Source organism: Poecile atricapillus, chromosome W (genome assembly GCF_030490865.1).
Source record: "Poecile atricapillus isolate bPoeAtr1 chromosome W, bPoeAtr1.hap1, whole genome shotgun sequence".
NCBI classification, from domain to species: Eukaryota; Metazoa; Chordata; class Aves; order Passeriformes; family Paridae; genus Poecile; species Poecile atricapillus.
In genome coordinates this window covers 56668151-56685333 of record NC_081288.1, presented here as the reverse complement: position 1 = coordinate 56685333, position 17183 = coordinate 56668151, and the positions used below count along the sequence as shown (strand labels likewise).

At 39.2% G+C, this 17183-nt stretch overlaps 1 protein-coding gene across 4 annotated transcripts in view; it reads right to left on the bottom strand.

Annotated features, from left to right (window-relative positions):
* The window catches only part of LOC131591825 (plexin-B2-like), a 252128-nt gene that overhangs the window by 47598 nt on the left and 187347 nt on the right, over positions 1-17183 (bottom strand). For all 4 annotated transcript variants that reach the window (XM_058862904.1, XM_058862907.1, XM_058862906.1 and 1 more), the window contains 6 exons: positions 16750-16852; positions 16169-16270; positions 10594-10686; positions 9324-9405; positions 4153-4325; positions 1850-1998 (listed from right to left, as the gene is read on the bottom strand). In XM_058862904.1, the coding sequence (XP_058718887.1) occupies positions 1850-1998; positions 4153-4325; positions 9324-9405; positions 10594-10686; positions 16169-16270; positions 16750-16852 (702 nt within the window). The remainder of the gene's footprint in view (positions 1-1849; positions 1999-4152; positions 4326-9323; positions 9406-10593; positions 10687-16168; positions 16271-16749; positions 16853-17183) is intronic.

Sequence of the window (17183 nt, the reverse complement as noted above, 5' to 3'; positions counted from 1 at the left end):
TGAGCCTGTTCCTCATCATCTCTCTACTGTATTCTTGGAAGTTGTATCTTCATGTCAGGCAGAAACAGGAAACGGTGCCTTTGGAGGAATTTTTACCATATGTCAAACTAGGGAAAGCAGTCGGAGGCCGGGCCGGGGGGGTGTGGGGGAAACATCGTAGCAGAGATTTTAATTGGATGAGTTCCCTCCCCTCCCCAGCGTGGGCATTGCCTCCCTTCCCCCACATTACTAATGGAAAACTAAAAAGAATGACTTTTCAAAGGCCAACAATTAAATCACCGCAGAGCCAGAAAGCACCCTTTAAGTGTCTTAAATCTTGCTGTGCATGGGAGCCACTGTCTCCTAAAAAGATTAGGTTTCAATTGCAGAGGGATAGGGGAGCAAGACAAGGCACTTATTACTATTTTTAAAATTTAATTTAATATATAAAAAAGTAATAATTAAACAAAACAACAGAAGAAGACAAATACAGAACATTAAAGGTATCTATTTGAAGATTTTGACAACTTCTTTTTTAATGCTTCCCTAGTTGGGAACATCCTTCAAAATCCACTAATTTGTTGATAAATGACATGATGCAAGTTGCATTTGTTCTCACCCATTACTACACTGCCAGAATTTAGGAAACCAGTAATGTTGCTATGATACAAGGAACCAGTCATCTCAGTTCTGGCTCCTTTCCATGCATTTAAAAATATCAAAAAGCTTTTAAAAAAGCCAAGAGGATGGGGAAATTCTTGTAAGGCAATGTTGCAATTTAGTGCAGCTTTTGCAAACCCTGAAAATAGAGAATGGGGAAAGATGACTGATTGGGAGTACATGTAAATGCAGGAGTGATGGCAATAAAATTGGGAAGCAGTAAGAAATAAACTGCTATTCTTTACCTTCTTCAGTCCTAGAGGCCTGGAAAGCTTCTAAATGCCTGATCCACAGATATTGCTTAGGTATCTTCAAAGTCACTTTCAAAACATGCCACAGGAATAGCTACAAGTTACTGTGTTACACTTTAAGTTATAGGAAGGGAAAGAAAGCCAAGGTTTCAATTGCAGCTTTCAAGTGTGAATGAAGGAAAAGTCATGCTGCCTAAAATATGTCACTACTCTTAATATTACTACTGAACCTTCCTGCTATGCTTTTCATCAGCTAATATCAAAAAAGGATTTCCCTCTCAAAATTAGAAGCTTGAGATAATCTGTAGTAAACACCTAGATACCTACCTAGCAGAATTTAGGCATTCTGTTTTAATTTTTGGCACTGCTTAAGAGTGTGACAAGTAATCCACAAAACATCTACCAACCTGCTTAGGCAATTCAACATCCATGGACTTGTTGGCTTTGAGATGAAACTTAGTCATCTACAGCTAAACCTAAGCTCTGGGCTCCCTCCCTGTCCCTGGGCAAGAAACTCTGTGGCTGGACTAAAGAGATTTAAGCTTCCTCTTGTTTTGCCTACTTTCCCATAAATCCTGTATGCTTGGCTTCACTGTGGTTCAGATTTAACAAAGTTTTAATCACTAGATGCACATGTAGAATGCCTGTAATTTAAAAACAAATAGTCTTGATATATGTGCAGTAATATGAAACTTATGAAAGTTTTTCAATCAAATAAGGAAAAAACTTCAATCAGGAGCAGGATGGTAGTACACCATTGTAAATTTGTTGCTGTATTACAATTTATAACAATTCCAAATAGAGTCAGACATGTTACTATGAAATATTGTAGGTATATCATAGCAATAGCTCTTTCTTCAAAATAGCTCTTTCTTCTTCACAAAAGATAATTTTTTCTTGAAAATGCACAGAGGTTCCTTTTTTCTTCTAAAATCTTGTGAAAAGCATTCATCAATTACCTTGTGGAAACAGAGTAGAACTCCTCCTTAAAAAGACATTCCTTGTCTGCCACTGTTATATTTTTTACATCTTCTGCCTTTATCCCCAAATTAGATCCCATTATGGTTAAAAGAATTCCACCACTTAGTGGTCCAGTTTTTGGCTCAATCTGTGTTTGCACAAGGGACAGGAAAAAAAAGCAAAATTAAATACTGCAGTGACTATGTTGCTCTTCTATATTATTTAAAGCTACTTTGACTTACCAACATTTGAAATGCAGATGCTTCTTGTAGGACAAACAAAAAAGAAAGCTATGCAACTTTTTAATATTAATTAATCATCTGTTAGCTCAGAAATAGTATTCAACAGCTGAAGATTTCATGTCTCATCTGGCAGACTGTTATGCATAAAACTCTTGACTGGTGTTTATTCTGTTTTAAGTTTGCTTCCTCCACTGAAGTACTGTGATTTTGAAAAGCAAATGGATTGCACTCTTCTCACAATCCTTCCACGGAGCTTTTCCAACATTTTGTTGTGATTTTATCCCTTTAGGTTCACAGCAGGGCAGTGCACATTCCTAACACACAGTGCTGCCTCACATAGTGTCTTCAAAAGTTCCTCCAGTCCTTGATTTTCCTTACTGCATCTCATGGTACGGTGCTGCAGCAGGGGCTGATGCTAATTGAGTCATTTGCAAATAAAATGAGGACAGAGAAGATCATGCAGTTGCAGTGGACTGCTCAGACTGAATATGGCCCTAACAGGCACTTCAATTCAGAATATTTGTTGGGAGGCTAACCTGCTTTCCTACATAATGCTTGGAGCACCTCCAGCAAGACCTTTTCTTGTCTTCAGCTTTGGAGGGCTGCAAGTTTGCCATCCAGAAGAGTGAGGTTGCACTTCAATGCCTGCTCCATCAAAATCAGTGTCTCAGGTCTAAGCAAGTCTGATCAGAGTGACGTAGCTGCCTCTGCCGGCTGCCCAGCCCACTGGCTGTCCATCTGCACTCAACCCACAAACAAACTAGCTGAAAAATGACTCAACTTTTTGTCTAGCTGTTTCCAAATGCCATGTTCATATATAAAGCTAATGTAAAGTCTGAAAACCTAATATATTTTAGTATTTTTTTTTAAATCCACAATAATGTAGAAACAGTATTCCAGGTGAAAACATATTTTTTCTTAATTTTCCTTTTCCTTTTTTCTCACATCATGTTTACCTGGGCACAGACATTACACAAGTATTTGTTTCCACAGATGCTGTCAAGCTTCAAGGGTATTTACCTTCTTTGGCAGACTTCAACAGTTTAAAAGCCATTTCTTCTTAGATTTACCCTCATGGCCAACCTTCCACAGTGTACTGCAGGTCTGCCAGTAGGCACATTGCACCTCTAGCTGCAGTCTCCAGAGATGCAGTGTCTCTACCAGTTTGAGCCACAGGTTTCAGACACAGTTTCTACTGAGTGAAACACTCCTGTTACAACTCTCAACCTCTGTCATACAGTTACCACATTTCGTGATGGCTTGGGATGTGTTCTCATCAAACAGTGTGTCTGAGTTTCGAAGTACTGATACCACTGCTGCAAATTTAGATTTACCCAGTGGAAGCATGTATCACTCTTTTCTCAACAATTATGCCCATAAAACAGCATTTGGCTTGTTTCTGAAAAGGACATGGATTTATGACTTTCTTTGCCTTCTGATCCACCAATGTGGACAACAATCTTCCCTGACCCTGAGTGAATGCTGTAACTGCAGAGTAAGTTGGGTGCATATTTGGCCTCTCTGACTTCATACATTCAGTTCTTACAGCCTTGGGTTTGATGCTGGTGTGGACTGAAAAATATCACTGACACCTGGAAAACATTTTATGACCCAAAACCAATCTGCTCCCTTATTAAATACTATTGAAAAATCTAGCTTGAAGCTTGTAAATGAACCTGTTATGTATTTGTTGTTCCAGTAACAGTGAACCTCTCTTACAGGTTCATTTCAGGTAGAAAGGACTTTATGAAAGAAAAAAAATCCATGCTAAGAATGCAAGAATCAAACACCACATTTTAAGCATGCACTGCTACCCTGGCTTCTGATGCAGCAAGGACAAGACTTGAAAAACAAGGAGGCTCAAAGACTCCTTTCAGTCTCTTTTTTTGAGTCTTTACAGATCTCTCACACACATCACTACTGACATTATTTCCTTTCAGCTATTTCAGAGGCTTACTTAACACCCCAGGAAAAAAACCTGGCTTTCAGTATAAGCTTGCTTGGCTGCTTTCTCCTGAAAAATATTACACTGATAGGAAGAGAAAAGAAAGCAATCTTACACGAGTGATTTCTGGAGGAGGACACGTGTCGGTGGGGGGAGTGTGACAGAGTTTTTCATAAACACACTTGCTGGGCTTGCCATCTTCTTCACACCAGACACACTTATATTCAGGACGGGCAGCAAGGCACAAGCTGCAGTCGCTTCGTCCATAGGAGCAGTTGTACAGAGTCACTGAAAGATGAACAGCAAACATATTTGGACATCTCTCTCTGTTTCAAGGATATTCAGTGTCCTTTAGAAGGAAAACTAACCCTCTGTATAAAGTTCACTGGAGTCACGTGAATAATATGTACAGTCTGTACTTAACCCCTGAATGATGCTGAGAGAAAATTTTATTTTTCCTCTAGGGAAAAACCTGACATTTATCCATGTGCAGAATATGACTGCTCTGCAAATATATTTTTGTCACTCAGGCACTGTCAAAACATTCAAGCACAAAGTCCTTACTTTGACTAACCTCAATAAGACATAAAACTGTTTAAAGATTAATTCAAAAATCAGGTCCTCCTGGAGCATCCCAAGTCAGATATGGACGATATAGACTCTGCATGGGTGCCAGTAGGGGTGGACATCAGCTGGCAAGGGACCTCTGCCAGTTGCAGATTTAATGGAAGAGAGCTGCCTTTGTAGGCTGCTGCCAGGACATTTGGGACTTTCCATAATTATTACTCATGCCTGCTCCAAATAGAAAGTTAACACTCAATAAAATGTTAACCTCTGTTCAAATGAACTCTGTGTTTCTTCATTCTTTGTTTTTTTTGTGTTTGTTTTCCCTTTTGTCTTGAACAGTCGTCCTGATTTACACCTTAGTCCTTCTGTAGTGGGGTTTAGTTCTAGCTTTTCTGAGCCAAGAAATCAAGTCTGATTACCTCTCACTGATAAAGCAGAGACCAACTGTCCCAGACACTAAGCTTATTTTGGCCCCCATCAATCTCTAGCATGATGTACAGTCACTGAACAAAACTAATTTCCCCAAATAGATGTAAAGCCTTGAGACATATCTCTGTGGTTTAACACCATAAGGAGAACCTGGGCTTACAAAAAAACATATGGAGATGTACTGAAGAACTAGCCCAGAAGAAAACAGACTGAAAAGATGTTTCTCTAGGGAAAGTTTGCATGTTTCCCAGATTACCCAGCATGTGAGTGCTGTGCCTCCCTGGACAGGAGGGATGATTATTGTGAGAGAAAACATCTTGTTGCCTGCTTTTCTGCTCCTTCTTCCCCTTCCCCTTCCCTTCATTAAGTCTCAAGAAACAGTAGCCTTAGTGACGCTGGATTTTTTTCAAACAAGGTTCATACTTAAAGATGTAGAAAATAAAGGAAAGTAAACAGATGTGGACAAAAATAAATGCTTTTGAGATGCATAGAGTAAAGGCCATTAAAAAAGTCTACTTAAAACAAACTTTTAGAGGAGCAGGACTCTACAAAAGACACTGGAAAAACCACCCTCCAGTCAGTAACATTTTAATACACTTGGTATCTTCCTAGATAACAGCAGCAGCAGTAGCTCTTGAAATCTAATTGCAAGATACTACCTTGTCAGATTTCTAGTGAAATAAAAAAGTAAAATGAGACTGCTAGATTTTCATTATTCTTTCAGCAGTTGCCTTATTCCCCTGCTAGTCATGAACAATACTGCAGATACCCAAACCTTGGATAGCCTCTGCCACTTGCAGGAGAACATGTAATCCCATGCAGGCAGTTTTCCTCTAAATGCTGTATGTTTAAAACCCTCAGCATTCAGTTTCACAGTTAGTCTTTAAGACAATAACAGGATTTTTTTCTTTCCCTTATAAGGAAGAGTTAATGCAATGATGAAGCCTGATTTTAATTCTTTCTTACCTCTAGTCAGCATATCCACTTAATTTCAAGCACAAAATCAGCTGAAGCATCATTAGAAGTGCATGCAAAACTGAGGGAATCTGACATTTGTAAAAATGAATCAATGAGAAAGAGCATCCATTTGATTCAATCTCTGCCTTGAACTTCCAAGGAATTGATGAGCACAAAGCAGGAGTAGCACCATTTGCTTCATAAACTGAGAACATCAATATGGAAGGCACTGAGCAACAAACATAAACCAAGACATATTTCCTTCAGCTTGTGTGTCAGTTATCCACTGTACATGTTGGATGTAGACATAGTGCTGGGGGAAAGCACCAGACTGACAGCCCATGTATGCTGCTGTTTGCTTTGTGGACAGTGTCAAGGAAAACTTTCCTCACTGAGAATCGCTTTTATAGGAACCAGATTGCTTTCTTATTCCAGCACTCTGAAAGATTTCTACTGCACAGACACTTGAACAGGAAATATTGTTGAGCAAATCTTCCCCTTGGCTTCCTAAACCTCTTACTTCTCACACAGATGACCACATGGCCATCAGGTACAGCACGGGAATATGTTTACTGAATGACTGCATTATCCTTCATTGGCTGCACAGGGATTCTTACTCCACCCCTCAGTAAAAAATGTCACCACTGCAAAGTCTTGATGTCCCTCACATCCAGTTGCATAAATGCAATGAAGAAAGCCACAGCCTTAAAGCATTAACCACTCCCCTTGTTCACTGATCAGCTCATTATATGTACCAGCAGAAAGCTACTCATTAGATTCAGACTCTTATCCATCACCTTGAGATACCAGCTGTGATATCATCGATAAAAAGGACAAAGGATAAAAGGGATATATTGGATTTCACACTGTTCAGAACCCCTGATGGCTCGAGATGTAAAAATGCTATCATAACTTAGTATTCACTAAGTGTCATACAAAGAAAGGGCTCTTTCACTGACAGGTTCAAAGGTGCTTCTCAGCAGCAGCCATATACCCAAAGCCAATTCTTTTCAAGATGCATAAAAACACATTATGCTCTGGATTTCACATAGTAAGGGAGTCTGAAAGTCAGAAAGAATTTGGATTTTAAAAACTCCCTTTTATACTAAAAAGAGTCATCTGTTGATAATTTTTCAATTCCCCTCTTGGAACTGTTATATATTTCCATTTGAATGATAACATTTCTTTAATAATTTAGCTACTTTTTTGTTTTGTTTTTAATGTTTTTCTCTGATTTGGAAAAAAGATGTTGGGAATATTTGGTCAAAATTCTGCAGTTTTAAACATGACAGCCACTGGAATGGAAATTAAGACAGTGTGAGACTGTAATATGATCTCCCTGTAACATTCATGCCAGGTCCTCTTTTAAGTCTTTTAACACTGCACACAGAACCACAAGGAAAATCTTCTAAAAACATAGTTCATGCTGCCAATATAAAAGGGAATAAATTGAAATATTGTACAGCTGGAAAAATATGGTCTGAAGATTTATTCTGCAGAGGAAATTACTTAGGGTACTAGTATTCTCCTGATGACCCATCATGCAAGTAACAAGAGGGTTGCCTCATATTTTTTTGCAATATTCTGCCTTAAATATCAGTCCAAAGAGGTGTAAGGTAGGCCTTAGCTCCTAGATATTGCTCTGTTGATTTTAAAGGAGCTTTCTTAGCCCAGAACTAGGCTTACAGATATAATTGCTTCATTATTGTGTGTTGAAAGGAAATGAAATTTATATTCATGAAGAGATTTTTATCAGAGATCAAGTCTTTGTGCTATAATTTAAAATTTATTTTTTAATGGAAATAAATGAATAGAGTAATGAGCTGAAAACACACTGAATATTTCTGTGTTTTCTTGATTGCCAACTGACATAGGGACTGCAGAACCTGTCTGAAATGAAGCACAGCTAAGAGATGAGATTTCAGGTGAGGTCCATATGAGTGGCTGTGACAAAGATCCTCTTTCTGCTGTTTGACAAGGAAAGTTCATTAAGGAAAGGAAAAGATAATAGAAAGAAAAAGATCAAAATTCTTAAGTATATAATTTTCATATTTAAGGATAAACTGGGAAGCTTTGCTAATAGGATCGAACTTCAGAGCAAAAGCAATCCTGAAAATTACAGAATAATAAAACCAAAATACTTTGTGTTGGAAGAGACCTTTAAAGGTCACCTAGTCCAAATCTCTGCAATGAGCAGGGACATCTTCAGCTAGATCAAGTGATTTTTTGAGATTGTCCTGTGTGCAGCCAGAAGTTGGACTTGATGAGCCTTGTGGGTCCCTTCCCACTCATGATTATTCTGCAATTCTGTGATTCTACACAGAGCCCCATCCAGCCTGAACCTCAATGTTTCCAGACATGGGGCATCTACCATCTCTCTGGTTTCCACAACATAGCCCTGTATTAGCCACTGTGAAAAAAATTAGCTCTACCCCAGCTGAAACAAGCACAGCAACCTGTGCCAGTGTTTCACCAGCCTCACTGTAAAAAAAGCCTTCCTTTTATCTAGTCTAAACCTACCCTCTTTCAGAGTAAAACCATTCTTGTTCTATTGCAGCAATCTCTGTAAAACAGTTTGTCCTTATCCTTCTTATAAGCGACCTTTAAGTACTGAAAAACTGGAATAAGGTCTCCTTAGAACCTTTTCTTCTCCAGTCTGAACAACCCCAACTCATTCAGCCTTTTCTCATAGGAGAGGTGCTCCAGCCCACTGATCATCTTTGTGGCCCTTCCTACCCTGTTTTCAATCCAACAGGTCCATGTCCTTCGTATGTGGCAGGCCCAGAGCAGGATGCAGCACTCCAGATGGGGTGTCATGAGGGTGGAGTAGAGGGAGAGAATCCCCTCCCTCACCCTGCTGGCCATGCTGATTTTGATCCAGCCCAGGCTATGACTGGCTTTCTGGGCTGCACCCCCACGTGGCTGGGTCCAGCTTTTCACACCCTGCAGAGCTGCTCTCAACCCCTTCATATTGCAGCTTGTACTTGTGTTTAGAATTTCCCCAAGCCATGTGCAGGACCTGCACTTGGCCTTGTGGATGCTCACGAGGTTTGCACAGGCCCACCTCTCACACCCATCAAAGTCCCTCTGGATGCCATCCCTCCTCTCCAGTGTGTCAGCTGCACCACACAGCTTGGTGACACTGGCAAACTTGCTGACAAAACAGATGTTTAATGCATTAGTCTAATATTAATAACTTTTGATCTGTCAGATTTGTTTCACCCAGACCAGTAAAACCTACAAACATTCTTATTAACAAGACTCCAAATTATGAAGGAATAGATTTCTGCTTACTGTAATTAATCTCCTTTTAATCCCGTATTTCATACTTACCCATCAGTTTGCTGTCAATCTTGACCTTCTCTGTTTTTATGGATAAGTTAAGTTGTAGGGTCTCATTTGCACTATAGGAGAACTAGAAAAGATGACATAATAGAGATATTTATACCTTCATTTAGCAAGGTTAATTTAGTGCATTTTCTATGATTCTCAATAATCAGACCTATGAAGGTTTTAGAAACTCTCCCAAGCCTTTTTCATTGTGAGCAGATACATTTATAGAAAAATGCTTTAATGAACATAATCCTTCACAATCAGAATTTTCAGGTACCAAGGGACAGCAACATCTGAATACTCTCTTTTCATTAATTTAATTTACATTTGGTTATAAGTATCAAAGCAGCAAAAGTGCTGCTCAGAGGCAGTAAGTATAGCTGCTGACCCTGCTGAGCTCTCCCTTCCCACACCATCTGGCCCCATTACTTCTGTGGGCACAGCAGACTCGCACCACATGGAGGGGAAATCTCTTGCATCTTTTACAGTGCAACCTCCACATTTTAAAGCCAAATCACAAGGTTCACATACTCCAAGACATGAGCTTCTGCTCATGCTGAAAAAGCAGCAATGAAAATTGTTGGGAAACAGGAAGAACAAATAAAAATACAGACGCTTGATAAAGCAAATGCTTTGTGCTAGGCACAGATGATGCATAAATGCTCATTAATTCTCAAAACTAGTTAGTGAGCTTGTAAAACATAAACTTTAAAGTCAACATAACATTTGTGAGTCAAACTTGGAGCTTAGAAAATAGACTATTTTTAAAATATTATGTCCTTTCTCAGTAAAACAAGCAAGAGTGAAAGAAGCATAACTACTAGGTAGCCATGCAACGGCGTATTTTTACCATTGTTACCATTCCCATTTTTACAGATACAAAATGAGGAAGATAATGAATTGGAATGTGGAGAGGGAGAGCACTGAAATTCTTGCACTTTATCCTCAATGATTTCACTAGATTGCATGAAATGTGAAGAATAAAACAGTAGTGGTCTAAAATTCCTCCAGTTCAGTAATTCTATGGGTTACACAGGTAGAGAAATCAAGGAGAAAGATTGAGGACTTTGAGGGAAGGCTTCAGAAGCTCTGAGCCAAAACTGTAGCCTTTAACTACTACTGCTGCCGAAGGAGAATCTCCATCAGAGGTGACTTTCTTTTCTGAGGGAAACACATATTACCTGTATAATTCTGGACATATATGACTACTGGAACAGTTCAGAAGAAGAACTGAGCATATTTGGTAGGTGAATCATATTTTCACATTTACCTCTTTACTCACGAATGAAAATTTTCCTTCATCTGACTCATCAACAGAAGCTTCAAATTCAAATTGGCTGTTTCCAACGATAAATTTTTTACCCTAAGGATGAGAAAATTTCAGTTTAGAACTTGTATAGCACCACCAAGCATAGTAAAATTTCACCAGGCGATATGCTGTTCAGCACAGGAAGTAATCAAATCCAAATGGAGAAGGCTAACTGGTTACAGTCACCTAAAGCAACGCCGGTGAGAAGCTGGGCCAGAATCTGTGACTTTGCTGCACTCCTCCAACATTTATTCATAGTAGGCACACCAAGAAGTTCAACAAAAGCAAGATCATATATAGCACTCTGTTTTAAGGGAGCAACAAGAAAAAGCTAAGAGATATGAACACTGGATGGCTTCACACATCAGATGTGTTATTAACAGAGCTGTGTGAGTTCTGCCTTTAAAGGTTTTCTCAGTAGGGATTCTGGGCAGAGCATCAATGCAAGAATGCATGAGAAACTGGAATGAACATGTCTCAGCTCTTGCTGCCTTTCTTCTGCTTTACCATGACTACAGCTGTATTTTCACAGGACAGTCTTTGATGGCTGCGCTAATTTAAGGGTATTCCTACCTCCTAAACATTTTCTTCCCCTCTCTTCCCCCTAGATCCTAAATCTATTGATTCCTGTCTGAAGTCCAAAGCACATACTGACCTTCACTGCACTGACAAAACTCTCAGCTTGGCTGTTCTGCGTTTCAGTCAAAGAACTTAGCTGGCTAAAAACTTAATCCCATGACATTGTTTCTGTGCTGGGCCATTCTCCTGCCCATAGGACAGACATGCAAACAGCTTTGCAAGAAGGATATTAGAAAGAAGTGAGTAGCAAGGATATTTTCAGACAGTAATGTTGGTAAATACAAAATTACAACTCACTTGGGGACAAGACAACCTTCAACTTTACAGAATCACAAAATTGTTTGGGTTGGAAGGAGCCTTCAAAGACCATCTAGTCCAACAATCCAGAAATAGGCTGGGATGTCTTTCCCTAGACCAGGTTGTTCAAAGCCTCATACAACCTGGCCTTGAACATTTCTAGGGATGGGGTACACACAAGTTTCTTGGGGAACCTTCTTCCATTCTCTCAGCATCTTCATTGCAAAAGATTTCTTCATTATCTCCCTAAAACTACCCTCTTTCACTTTAAAAAATGTTGCCCCTTTTTCTGACCCTACAGACCCTGGTAGAATGTGTCTCCTTATCTTTCTTATAAGCCCCTTTTATATATTGGAAGTCCACAAAAATGTCTCTCAGGCTGAAACACCTCAACTCTCAGTTTTTCTCCATAGGAGAGGAACTCCAGCTCTCACTCTCTCTCTGACCATTTCCATGTCTCTGGACTCATTCCAACAGGTCCACATCTCTCTTGTACTGGGAACCCCAGAGCTGGATGTTACACTCCAGCTGAAGTTTCAGGAGAATGGATTGGAGGAAGATAAATCACCTCCCTTGACTTGCTGGCCATACTTCTTTCGATGCAGCCGGGGACACTATTATTTTTTTGGGCTGCAAGTACATATTGCCAGCTCATATCTAATGTTTCATTCTCAAGTCCTCCACAGGGCTACTCTCAATCCATTCAACCCCCACTCTGTATTTACCCAGATGCAGGGCCTTCTCAGTGGCCTTGCTGAACTTCCTGAGAACTTCACTCTGGATATAAAGAACCAGCCCCTGGTTTTGACCAGACCCTTCTGAGTCTTGGAGTGCACACGGCAAAAAAATAATAAAATAATAAACTTGATTCCTCTTTTCTGCTACAAAGGTTAAGTACATTGTCTCCTGCTACCATCTAAGTCTTGTGTATGAGCATCTTATCCTTTTTATTTGTAGCTACTTCTTCAATGTTAGAATCACAGGTAACTCCTGGGTCACAAGGTTCATCTAACGCAGTGGAAAGTTTTCCCACTGCACCTTCACTGTGACAGGTTGGGCATTGGACATGAGCCCACCAAGGTTTGGATCTGAGGAGGACAACATATTTTAATCAGATAAAGGACCTGACTCGAGGCCCTGGGTGGTTATTTTATAGAAGAAAATAAACCTTTTACTTCTTCCTTCTATGAAGCTACATGTAGAAAAAAAGCTACTGACTGAGCTTACAAAAGCTTTGTCTGAAAATTTACAGCCCATTCTGCCTTACAGAAAACATCTATATAGTCCAAGTTTTAAAGCATCTCCTTACAAATATTTTTTTATAGGAATGCTGCCTTGTTTTTCTTGCCCCACATATTTTAATATAACATGTGTTTTTCAAAAGTGTTCAAATTCTGCTTCTCTGTAAGGCTTTCCCACATGTTTAACAGCAGGATCTGGGAGAGAAGGAGAGCTTTGGTGTGTGTGACAGCTGATACTGGAGTGCATTGAAATCAGGAGTTGCTATAGCAGGTGAGCAGAAGGCAACAGCTCACAGCCTGTAGTTTTGGTGCAAGAGACGTGTAGCAAGCACTAGGAAGCAGGTTAAACATCAGACACACATGACAAAGACAAATCCAAATGGGAAATTACTTTTAACGAAAATCTTTGGCGGGCTAATAAGATTATCTTGATGTCAGTACATCTGTCTCTCCTACTGTGCCAATCTTTCAAGGACTCAGCTGGAGAATGCCTCTCAGAAATTGCATGCAATATGACTGATTGGTACAAAACTTCCCTCCCTCTGCCCTTCCTGGATGGGGCTATTCCCAGAAGAATGACAACAGCTTGGATTTATCTCTCCTTCCTACTAAAGTTCTTTCAGAGCAAGGAGGGGCAGAAGAACAGTCAACAGCTCCTCCTCTTTTAGGCTATTTCCCTCCAGTGGAAGGGAATCGTGAGGAGACTTTTTGTACTTTAAGCATTTACAAGTTAAGAGGCGCATACAAAATGTGTGAGCTTATACTTCTACCATCAGTGGAAGAATACCAGTTTCTGTATTTTCAGTATAGAAATAACTCTTGATATAGTCTGCAACAGCAGTTTTAAAGCCATTTACCTCTCCTACTCACTAAGTAAGCCTTTCAATGTTCATCTCCACCTGGAGATGAGGAGGCTTATATGCACAATGTTGGATAGTGCACTCAGCCACAGCAAGGCTGGCTGTGCAATGCCACTTTAAGTAAAGCACAGATTAAACCAAGATAATAGAACTGGTAGTTCAAAGTTACATCACAACATTAATTTTTTGCTTTTTCTAAGCAAGAATTTAGGCAAGGAAAATAGGAGGAAAATGGATATACCCATGTCCTAATCAATAAAGACCTTAAATGTACTCATAGCTTCATGACTGCTAGCTTCAAGGATGCTGTAATGCCCAGCATATCCTGGGGCAAAATTGTTCCACTTGAGAAGCCAAATGCTATTTGGCATTTGGGCTGTGGGCCAACCGCTACAAAATATCCATCCATGGCTTCTCCCGAGCCACCCAGTTTTCCATGAAATGTTTACCAAAGGCTGAGTGTAAGTTATGCCCTTCATTCAAATGAACTTTCAGTCCTCAAAGTTACTGCTTCAGATAGCATGACCCCACAGGAATGAGTGCCTGTATGATTACAAGTATTTCATGTCTTATTTGTCTGTTATCACATATATTAAAGGCCTGTGTATACAGCTGTAGTCACTGTGTGTGTCTATTGAAGTCCTGTCGGTAAAGGCATTCTTGTTTTGACTTAAAAACACACCCCTGTATCAGGATATATGGAGCTGATCCCATGACAGAGATGACATTTTCACACTACTCCCATTTGAGAAAAATTACTGTGACATCACTTGACACTCACTGCTCTCCAGCATCTTTCCAGTTTTGGGATTATGCATTCACCTCGATTTCTTACAGAAACTTGAACTCCTAGTAAGCCTTCCAAGTTCCAAGTTAAATAAATACATTCTGTAGGCAAGCTATTAAACATTGCTACCCACGACAAAGCATTCAATCCACAGGATGTGTCTTTGCATTTGTTAAATGCAATTGATATCTCACAGAATTAAAAAAACCCAGAAGCCTTTTCTCCACTCCTTTTTTGTTGCTAGTAGTTCAGAAAGATTAAAGTGCTTATTCATAGAATAATAAACTAGATCAAGTAGTTTTTGCATTCCTACTGCTGTTTCTCCTTGGAGGACAAGGGTCCACTAGAGGTCAAATTCAGCACATCTAGATTATGCATCTGCCCTGAATTTCTCTAGAGAGAGAAAGGGCTCTTCCAATTATATCAAGGGAGCAGGAAACAATTTCCCTCTTGGGCAGAGAAACAGCTCTTCACAATGTTAAATAAAAGAAATATGAGTATAATCTCTAGAATATTTTTCAATTTTTAGCAAGGAGAGCTGTGGGTTTAGGAGAGGTGTTGTCTGCCACATGTTGCACTCAGCCAGACATCCCACCAGGGACCAGTTTTGGTCTCTTAGAGGTCAGACTAAATTCACCAAATTTGCATTTCATTGCACATATTTTAAGGTCTTCAAACAAAAATGTTTATTTTTGAACATACATTTTTATAGCACAGTTTTCATATCTCTACAGTAGTGACACACATCATGGTCTTCATATAGTGCTTGAGGGTTGCTTTTTGCACTTCTCTGAATACCCTTCTTACATTGCTACACTTCAGGCCTGTTGACCCTTTTCCATCCATTGGCAGGAGTAGCGAAGGTGATAGAAGGAATTTAGAAGTTACACAGTACTTCAATTTGAAAAAGGAAAAAAAAAAAAACCCTCAAAAAGAAGAGCCTTCTTTCCCTTGATAAATGGCCAGTAGTTAAAGAAATCGATGCACTCCCCAGTGCATCTATCATCAATTCACATTTACACAAAGACAACACAGAAACAACAAATAGAAACTGATAACAGTTGAGCTATCACCTAAAAATGGTTTTTAAGCTTCATTTTTATCCAACTAACAATAACATTTTATGCACTGTCTAGACTATAAAGCAATTAAACCCCTGGGGTCTATCTGACTTAGAAGCTTTGTATTTATTTTCTGGAAGCAAGTACTAAGGAAGAGAAGCCTTTGCTATGAGGATGAGAAAATACATGATCTTATGGTCTGATGGTCACACACACACACAGAGACACAAAAAAAGGAAATGATTATTTTATCCAAACTAAGAAACATTTAATGTCTGAGTTAATTTTTGTGTTTGAAAGGTGAAAACTGAATTAAGCATACAGAGTGATGTCATTCTAGAACAAAAGCAGCAAAACCCACCAAGTATTTAATTGGAAAAAGATGTGAAACATTCACAACTCCTACATCTCCTCAAATTTCACTACATGAAAAATAATTGTCCAGTGTTTTAATAGGTCCAACTTACATTCTTTAAAATGCTCCCTCCATTTTAGTAGTTTAGTAGAGTATTTTCTCCAGCTCTGATTCTCTCATGGTGATGACTCTACCACAGTAACCAATATTATATAAAACTTGAATGTGTAGCTCTTTTCATTCTTTAAATTACAAGCAGGATCTCCAAGGCACATGAACTAATGCTTTAGTTTAGGGGTGTGGATGCAGTTTAAGAGGCATTCAAATGACAGCTAGCTTTGAATGAATCTGCTTACCCGATAATAATCTAGATGTTTTCCCTCAAAATACACAGTTGTTTGGTACTCCATAGGTATTATTGAAGGGTCAGGGTTTAGAAACTGTGGGCATTCTCCTTCCTGGGGAGAGAAACATTTTATATGTTATTACAAATAAAAAGTCTTATCACAACAAGCTCCAATGGCCTTTGGACAATAGAGTGATTGTTCTGAAGAAACTTCATGCTTAAAATACAGTGACAGATTTGATTACACCCTTTCAAATTAGACATGCTAAAAATGACTGCAACATATGTCAAAGCTGTGGGTGATTATCTCTCCCTGCCTTGAAATCTCGTTCCTCCCATTGAAGCAAAATAGTAAAAGGAACAGAAATATCCTTTCAGGAGTTATTCAGTCCCACTGCCCCGCCTCAATCACACCCTCAAATTCCCACCCCCACACTGTCACCAAAAAAAAACCCATCACCTCACACTTCTGGAGTTAACTTTAGAATCATTTTCAAATCTCTAATTCAAAAAACTGATATGAGAGATCGCAAGAACAAAATATTGAAGTGTTCTAATAAAAAACCTAATAACCTTATTTTTAAACATTACCATATTTTGTTTAATCACATCTTGTACTGAAGAGGACTCTTCACAGATATGTCTCTTCCAGTCCCACTGGCAATTCCATCTATTGCTTGCACAGGAATAGCATCTACAAATATAACATGGTAGTCATGACAAGTTGTCAGCCTTTTTCCCCAACTAACAAGAAAAGTAAATGAAATTCCATATTTATTCATGGAGGCTAGATCAGTCTGTTACAGTGTCCTTACTTTATTAAGTTCAAAACTTCATAAGAACAGTTCAAGTACCCCAAAAAGCTATTTTATCCCTTAAATAGATATTTGAGCAAGGATCAGAAAAACCATAGCATTTGCAAAAATTTTGAGATCAAACCTGAGAGGACTGGAAGCGATTTTGATCAAAATTCATACATCAGGACTAACAAAGGGTTTGGGCTGGCTGCACCTGCCCTATTTGAA